Below are 9,258 nucleotides of genomic sequence, written 5' to 3'. Positions count from 1 at the left end.
TTAAATAAGAAAATTTTATTTTATAGATTTAATATTATTTTTTGAGTTTTTAAATTGGGATTAGAGGAAGAAAAGGACCTCATTAGTAGTAAAATCAAACCAAGTTTGTGAAATGAAATCAAGATAGGAAGAGTGGTTCAAAGTCCATGCCTATGTTCAATATGATAAAGGAAAATTTTGAAATATCGGTAGATTTCCAAGAAAAGGGATCATAATTCGTGATACCCAATTCATCAAATATCAACTCAGAAAAAATAATTGATCAATGTCGTTCATATTTTGGTTCTACAACTACATCCATATCATGAATTTCTATGAGTACTATAAACATATTACGTCATATGTGGCATATCTCAATTTTCATCAAAATGATGAAACATCAAAATGCTACAGAATAATACCTGACTTGGAAAAGTGGAACAGTTAGGATGCGCTAATGTGTTTATCCCACTGAAGTTGTATGATTTTCTAGATTTCTATTTATTTTACCCAAGTATGCTTCATAAATTGATACATTATAAGTTAAAATTATGTAATTTTAAGTTATATTTTCAATTAATCTGTAAAGTACTTTGAATGAGCAGCAAAGTAGTCAAATAAGGATTTGATACTAATAAATATAAATTTGGTTCAATCTGGATTTCTTTCAATGACCATATCTAAAATTTGAAAGGATAGTGTCAATGAAAGCATAGTTAACTTTGAACTTAGCAGTCTTGTCACTTTATCAAAGGGCCCTTCGAGACATAATGAGAATGTAGTCGCAAGAGATATTATCAGGTTTTCTTTCTTGGATTTACAGATAATAGAAAAAATCAGATAAGGTCACAGTTCAACCTTGATCAAATAATAAATGATGACACAGTTTCTAATGTCTACATAAACCTCAGATAAATAGAATAGTTTAATTCATAGAATTAAAAATTTATTCATAAAAAGGGCATGTAGATGATCCATTTTATCCAAGAAATCACCATTGAATCAAATTTATATTTTATTATTATCAAATCCTTTTTCAGTAGTATTGTTCTCAGTCCAAGTACTTTACAGATTAATGTAAAAAATCCCAAATTTAAATAATTTTAATTTAAGTGTATCACATAACAAGGCATATTTGCCTAAAATATTTTTAAGAATTTTGAAGATCCATGCATTTAATCTTAGGAAAATCTGTAAAGTATATGATCCATTTCATCCAAGCATTTACCAAATCTCGAAATTAACCTCAAAAGGAACTTTTCTTAGGAGGTACAAAGTTTGAATTCAAACAACTTACAATGTCAGTAATTTTCATAAGAATAAATGCATTGACATAATTTTCATAAGAATAATTTCATAAGATACTTGACACCTGACATACCTGATTACAGCTGATCTAATTTCTGATAATATTTTGTTGACTTCTATGTAGAGTGAGTTTTACATCGACAACAGCTGTATGATCTCTACTAGATCACGTAGCAGATCATTATAATACATGAATTCAACATAGAATCCATGAGCAAGGTTCATATCTAGTATATCAATTAGGCAATGAATTTAAAACATGGATTCCGCATTACATCCAGGAGCATATTTCACGTCTATTACAACAATCAGTGGATTATTTTGTAACATGCATTCTGCATAGAAGAACCCGGATAGTGTATTTAATGGTCATAAATCATGTATTCACAAGACGAAATGATGTTGAGATCTATGGTATCTAAAATTATTTAAAATCCACAGAATACAGTTGTCATGTTAAGTGCGCAGTTAAGGGAAAATAAGACATTATCTATTTAATACTTTCATACTAAGTCACTTCCCACGGCAATGGATTTTAGAACTTCTACCGTGTAGTATGAAACGAAAACTATCGCGAAGCATCCTACCGTCTAGTGCAACTAAGCTACAAACAAATAATACGAACAAATAGACATCACAAAAAGTGGAATGATCTATTTAGCTTAGTTGTCAAATGTACAAAGGTCGGAAAGGGATTTATAGCATTATGCCCTCCCAAAAACATGCATAATGTCATCACTCCCCACCAAAAAACCGACCAGAGTAGGAGAGGAACGGGCATATGGACCAGGTGAAAAGGCAGACACCATAACATGAGAAGAGAGAGACATGATGGGTTCATGGACGAACGATTAGATACACGCAAAGGGAACGAAGAGAGAGAAAGAGCAATAGTTTGGTGTCTACGTGGACGGTGGCTACATGGATGATTAGAGAGAGAGAAGACGAGGAAGAGAGAGAGAGAGAGAGAGAGATGGTAGATGCATGGATTGATGATCGATGAATGGATGGACTATATATATATATATATAGAGAGAGAGAGAGAGAGATCTTAGCAGAAGAACATGACGTCGTTGACTATTTCCATCACCTGTGGAATTGCCACCGGCTGAGCCGTGGTGCGAGTGGCGGCGCCGCTGCCACTGGAAGAGTCCACGTCCGATGATATCCCGTCTACATAGTACCTCGCCCTGGCAGCTGCCAGATGCGCATAATACACCGGGGGAACTGCACCAAACTATATTAGATTAATTATACTGCCACGTACGATAATAAACAATAAAACAAACGAAATAAAAACAAGCCCAAGTCACTCACCGACGGACACCGATCGTGTGCAGCGCGCATATCTGAAAAAAGACGTCGCTTAGAACCGGAGAGACAGTAGAGACATACGCACACGGATAGAGATAGAGATAGAGATAGAGAGAGATGGATACGTGTAGCAGAGCTTATTGGTGAGGGACTGGATGTTGTCGGCGGAGAAATTATTCTCATCGTACAACACATGGTAGTGCGTCGGCCTGCTTGTTCCCTGGGGGCAAATAAATTAACCCGGGTTATTGCATGAAAATAAAAAATAAAAAATAAAAACAGGGGCAGGTAGAAGAGAAAGCAACAACTGCTGACCTGGATGCCGGCGTGGCTACACAAATAAAAATCGAACTGCGTTGGGTGACATATTCCCGTGTCCACCACGGTGCCTGATAAACATAAAATAATAAAAGACCGTCAGTAAATTGTTTGTAATTTCATAATTGCAAATATTTCCAAGGTGCCGACCTGGCAGAACGTTCCCGCTTCTGTCGGCGTCCTTATTGTCAAGTGGGAAGAGCCTCGTGTGATGCCTCTTCTGTACCACGATGAAGGTCACACGCGGGAAATAATTTTCCTCCAACGTTGCACAAGCCTGAAGAAATTAACGAAGTCAAGGCAAGTGCAGTTAAATAATAATACGTGAATTTTGATTTTACTTTGCGTATGGCGTCGACTTCATAGAGAAGAACTTCGTTAAACTGCCCCTCGCTCACCCCGTCCCTGGATGCTCCGCAAGTTTGATAAATTAGAAAGATGATTGATAATGTAACTTTATTTTTATTAATGCACCTGTAGAAAATGATGCGATCAGGCTTCCGCCTAACTTTCTGGTAGAATTTTAGAAGGTGCTTCCTGATGATCAGAAACCAAAGGAAATTAGAGATGAATGTAATAATGGGAGGAGATGAGCAGAATACCTTATCATGCTGTTCTCTACAGATTTGCATAAATCGGCGATAATCTCTTGCCTAGGGGGCTGGGCAGAGAGCAGACAACTGTACCGACTAATTTCGGGCCAATCGGTCGACGCCACTACCTGATAAAATTAGTTAACATATTATATATCTGAGCAGATGACACTTTAGAGCTGCGATGCCATTCAAGATATATGCCATACAGCTGCGATGGAGCCAGAGGAGTCTTCTCCAGGAGAAGGATGGGTGACGTCAGCGCCAATGATGATAGTGGGTTTGTCGGAGACTAACGGAATTTGCCTTCTCACCGCATCCACAAGCACTGTGTTTCTACCTTTAACCTGTTCCAGCGGTAACCAGAAGAATGAGTATGCGGGACAATTCGAAAATAAAATATTCGGAAAAGAAGCAACTCGGACCTTGACATTGATTTTCAAGGAAAGATTTTCCAGATACGCTCGGTTGCATTTATCGACGTTCTTGGGGAGACAACATTGTGTCACAATCCCTAACGACGTGTCACATATTTTCTTTATCTGGCCTGTAGAGTTAAAAAAGGATTATTGGACACTTATTCTATAATACTTAGCCGGTGTATTGAATGATAATACAGAGAACTGGCGGCTTACCGTAGCAGTTTATTCTTTCGGGCAAGACAACGATTAGCAACTTAAGATGATCTCTCCCGGATTGTTTTAATACGTTCGAACAGTGCACATGAACATGATTAAGAACTTGAGGCAATGACGCTTTACGAAGATCTGGAGCAAACTTCATCATCGGCGCAGGGTTGAATAACTGCATCATTCGGAAATATTCCAGCTTACGTAAGTTAAACGGATATTAAGGAAACTATTCTAGAAAAAAATAATAAGTTGATGCGTACTATCCCAATCTGCTGACAAGTAACTCCAAGTTGATGAATAAAACGATTTAGTGAATCCTCCCTCAAGGAGGACAAGTTCAAGAACGCCCAGTGGTCCACTTTTCCCGCTTCGAACATCCTCTGAAAATCACCAAGAAAATTACATAAAAATTCATGTTCTGGATAGAGTTGAACGAGGAGATATTTCACCTTATTGTTCATGTTCCACTGCCCCATGCTCGGCTGGCACACCTTCTCCCGTCCACTTTCGTTGTACTGAAGCTGCAAAAGGAAAAATTAAAGTTAGTGAAAATCAATATTTTTCGCAAATTGCAAGATAAAAATTATAATTATACACACCGTTGGTGGAGAAAGGACCCGGGCATCAACGACACTAGACTCGCGGCTCACACTGAGTCCGAATTCCCTAATTAACTGGTCATCGGCGAACTTGCAGCCGGAGACAACCTATAGTTGAAATAAAATTAAAAATAAAATTCGTCAGGGCACCAAGTAAGTTTAAATACGTCGCGGGGGTGTGGGAAAATCGTACATTACTGATTCGCTTCTCTCTTTCACCTGGACGTGTGCACGTTGCTCTCAGCAAACATGTAACTTGCCGCTCGTTCAATTTCTTGGTGTACCGTTGCCCCTCAACAATTACACAAACCTGATTTAATTGTACGAAAAAGTAACTCGTTAAAAACATTGGATAATAGCAATTAATATTATCCATGGAGCAGTATAAAGTGAACGGAAAAACCTCCATTGGGAGAAATATGGGCTTCTTCTCGCTCCCCGCGATTAGACAAGGCCAATGAGCATACTTGAGCTGTAGACCGTACTGTTCTCTGAAGTAGTCGGCGACTGAAATCTTTCTGTCAGCTCCATCAGTGAGGGAGAAACTGAATAAAAGGGCGGACGCAATATAAACAGCACGCTGGAATATTTCAAAGAAAAACAGCAACACATTCGTAGAAAAGCAAGGAATTAATCGTTTAATTACATTGAGTCCTTTGCGGGGGTTGGTGTGACTCCATTAACACGGTATCGCCTGGGTGCATTGCGTTGATGGGTCACTTTGACTTTTACCCCTCTCAATGCCTTTTTCAACTGTCAGATGTAAGATGAAAATATACTCAAATACTCAAAACATTCAAAGAAGTAGATGAAAATACAGTTATTGGAGTGACACAAACCCTGAGGCGATCCGTGTCAGTAAACCGCGAACGGTCGTCTCTAAAATTGAGGTAAGAATACATAAAATCAGTAACCAGTATTGGCTCATAAAACGCCGTGGCGCTGATATCTGCCAAGTTGAAACGAATGAAGTGATTACCAATTGAGCATCGGGAATAGGGAAATCTATTATAATTCTACTACCTATGTTTAATGAGAGTCCAATTTGAGTGGGCCTAAGGCTTGAATAGAATCCCATCCAATACTCACAACCCTCTCCGATCTGTGCTCTGCCCCCAAGAGAAGGCGAAAAGAAGGACCTGGCAACCGGCGTATACCTGTAAAAAGAAAATAAGTGTCCGTTATTCTATTGTTCATGTAATAACCCAACTATAGTCAACATGTTTCTGCATGTGATGATTTACATGCGAGATGCGGTTTGTCTCAAAGCCACATCCAACGCGTGAATCGTTTCTTTAGGTTCATCGTGAGTTCTTCCCATCAAAAACATTTGAAGGTGGGTGAGCTCAATAGTGGCTGCCGATCGTAATACTACTTTAAATTTCCTTGGCCTGCGTCAGAATCGAGGAAAACAAATGATAAGAAATTTCCGTAGATTTTCTAGAAATTGTCCATAAACACCGAACGAAGTAGGTAGACTAGACATACTTCGGCTGGTCCTTCAGTTCAATCTCAAATTCTTTGAACTCGAAGGATAAAGGCCCCGCAGTGTACAGACTTTTACTTCTATCGTATGCAACCTTACGCCGTTCGAGATGCGATTCTCCGTAGAGAAGAACAAGTTCGTTGATTATCGACATGTTGACAGCCTTCGACGCAACTTCCGGCGTGATAGCAACCTAAATCGGGCGTAAAGTCAGATTATCACGATCAATTACTACCGTGATAATAATTGACAGGATTGAATTGATCAGGGCGGAAAGGAGGAATGGAGGAAAAATCAAAGCTCAGGATTGTTTAGTCGCTAGCTTGCAAACGATGAAAACGACAAAGTTGAAACAGCGAAAATCTAAATAAGAAACTCAGAATACTGATGAACGCTCTTGAACAAAGGTCGATTACTGAAAATATTGCTGGAAATTTTATGACAAAGAGTAAAATAGAGTAAACAAAATCGAGAGGGAGGAAGACGGTGAAAGTGTCAATCGAAAGAGATAAAGGAGAAGAGAAAGTGCAGCAAAATCGGACGCCGAAGAACAGCGGTCGGGAGATCTTGACAACGAGATAACCAAGATCAAAAATTCAGTGAAGCGATCAACGTCCACACAAGTATTCCATAAAATCTTGAACTAAACAGAAAATGATAAACTGACGCCGAAGGACAGAGGCCGGGAGATCTCGACAATGATATAATTAAACTCAAAATCTCATTGAACCGATCAAAGTCCACACAAGTCAGTCACTCTGAAACAAAATACGTGAAACAAATGATGGGAAATATTCCAGAAAATCCTGAACTAGACAGAAAATGATAAACTGACGCCGAAGAACAGCGGCCGAGAGATTTCGACAATGAGATAATCAAAATCAAAAACTCAATCAACTGATTAAAGTCCACACAAAGCCACTCTGAAACAAATGATAGCAAATATTCCAGAAATTCCTAAACCAAAACTAAAACAACAAACATTAGATCCAAAACGAAGCGTTGCAGCAACGATCACTCACATCGTAGTGGAATATCTGTTTCGCCGAGAGCTGCACAGGGATGTGGTTCGTTCGGACTTTAATCTTCCTCCCTACACCACCATATCCTGGTCGGCGAAGAGGGTGAATGCTCTTCGACGAAGACGGCGCAACCTCGGACAGCGCCACGACCGGCGCGGCCGCGACGGACGGCGCCACGACCGGCGGAGCCACCGCGGACCGAGCCGCGACCGGCGCGGCCACCACGGTCGGAGCCACGACCGGCTGTGCCGGCCGGATCGTGAGCTGCTGTTGCAGATCGCGGCTCACAGATTCAACCTCGGCAACCTCACCGATCGGACGAGCTTGCGGACGAGCTCTTCCGCCTTGCCTACCTCCGCCATCGCCTCGACCTCCTCCCCGCTGTCCCCTTCCTCGCCCTCCTCTCCTCTGCTGCTGCTCCATCGTCCACAATTTGAAATGAACAGTTCCCGCCCTCCCTGGTATTTATACTGTTCAGCGAATTACGGGATTTAATCCGTCATTAGCACGTCATTACCTTCGGAATGGCCGTCTTTTCGCAGATATTCTGATACGACAGTTGCCGACTGTACTGTCACTTCAACTTTCAAAGTTAATTTTAGAAAAAAAATATAATCATTTCGAAAAAAATTATAGTCATTATCGACGTAATATAATCATTTCTTTTTCGGGACAGGAAACAAGATAATGATCAGTGGATGCCTCGAGCTCCATCCCAGATGTTACTTGTAGTCTTTATGTCTCTCTCTAAAAGTGTCTCTCTCTCCTCTGCCTAGGATAACGATGTATCTGTTTTTGTCTGCGATTCTCAATATCCAGCCATCTCTCGCTCTAGAGAAACAAAAAACACTTGTTATTCTCCTTTATCATCTGTCTGATCATCTTTCGCTGTAGAAAACGCCTGGTAAAGAGTCGATCTCTCTCTCCTATGGCACTGTATTCCGTGATTCTCTTGTCAGATCTCTCTGACTAGAAACTGAATGGTGTGCCATATCATTATTCTACTAATCTCTCGCTATAGAAATAAATGAGTGCAGAGTCCATCTCTCTCTCCTCGGACACTGTGCATGCGTTGTACGACAGGTGGCATTGTATGGCGCACGTCGCTCTCTGACAGGCAGATCGCCTTTGTCAGTCTTCCTGTCTCTTCGAACAGCCGTTGCAAAATAGTTTGTTAGTAAAACAAAGGGAATGTTTTAATTATAATTGATTTATTAATGGTAGTTTTGGCGGGAAAGTTTGATTAGGGTTGGCGGCGTTGTCGAGGATGGTTGACCGGACGTGTGGCGGCGCGAGCCGTTTCATAGAAGACAGCTCTAAAGCCTACAAAAAGTAACAAATTGTCAGAGAGATAGAGAGATATAGAGAGATCTACGTTGACCGCAGTCAATCTCATGTCAAGATCATGCTGAGATCTTGGTATGAATAGAAAGATTCTCCATCCACGACAGTCCTCTGCCAAGTGGACTTTATAAACCGCATTTAATTTCATTTCATTACCCTACTGTTATGTGTCCACAACATTTTATTTAGTATGTTTTATCATCGTCACAATTCCATCCTGGGTCCAGCTCTATCAACTACCCATCACTAAAAACAAAACTGTTGGCAGACTAATTATGCATACAATGGGCGTAGGAAGCAATCCAGAAAGAAGGACATCAAAGAGAGAAGTAAAGAGAGAGAAAGAAGGAGAAAAAGTGAGTAAATAGAGTTTAAAAAAGAGTGAGTGCCAACAGAGACAAGGGACTCCATTCTTTGCCTATAGATCGAGTTGTGTTTCTTGTGCTCGACGATGATGGAGAGCTTTGGGAAGAAGATACTCTTCAGCTCATTAGTGTAGTTGATGGTGTGGCTGTAGTGGCACACACGACTATACATCATTATCCGATGCAACACCACCATTACATGAGGAGATGACTCATGTTACAACACATCGGCATCGTCAACCTTGGACTTGGGACCCAAATTTTGTTTAATATTAGATTAGATTTCTTAAATTTCTTT

The 9,258-nt window shown here is 40.3% G+C and overlaps 1 protein-coding gene across 1 annotated transcript; it reads right to left on the bottom strand.

Annotated features, from left to right (window-relative positions):
* Positions 1-1,921: 1,921 nt before the first annotated feature.
* Positions 1,922-7,674, bottom strand: LOC144707380 (protein argonaute MEL1-like). Its single transcript, XM_078580483.1, has 22 exons — positions 7,252-7,674; positions 6,232-6,422; positions 5,988-6,134; positions 5,767-5,900; positions 5,583-5,692; positions 5,390-5,496; positions 5,147-5,288; positions 4,937-5,053; positions 4,744-4,851; positions 4,594-4,665; positions 4,405-4,524; positions 4,148-4,316; positions 3,938-4,059; positions 3,722-3,859; positions 3,522-3,640; positions 3,394-3,456; positions 3,261-3,324; positions 3,070-3,196; positions 2,917-2,990; positions 2,727-2,821; positions 2,605-2,636; positions 1,922-2,514 (listed from the first exon to the last, which is right to left on the bottom strand). The coding sequence occupies exons 1-22, from the start codon at positions 7,672-7,674 to the stop codon at positions 2,339-2,341; spliced, it is 2,850 nt and encodes a 949-aa protein (XP_078436609.1). The 3' UTR covers positions 1,922-2,338.
* Positions 7,675-9,258: the final 1,584 nt, after the last annotated feature.

The sequence above is a fragment of the Wolffia australiana genome, chromosome 9 (genome assembly GCF_029677425.1).
Source record: "Wolffia australiana isolate 7733 chromosome 9, ASM2967742v1".
Lineage (NCBI taxonomy): Eukaryota > Viridiplantae > Streptophyta > Magnoliopsida > Alismatales > Araceae > Wolffia > Wolffia australiana.
The sequence above is the reverse complement of the archived record's forward strand: the minus strand, read 5'-3'. Positions and strand labels throughout refer to the sequence as shown.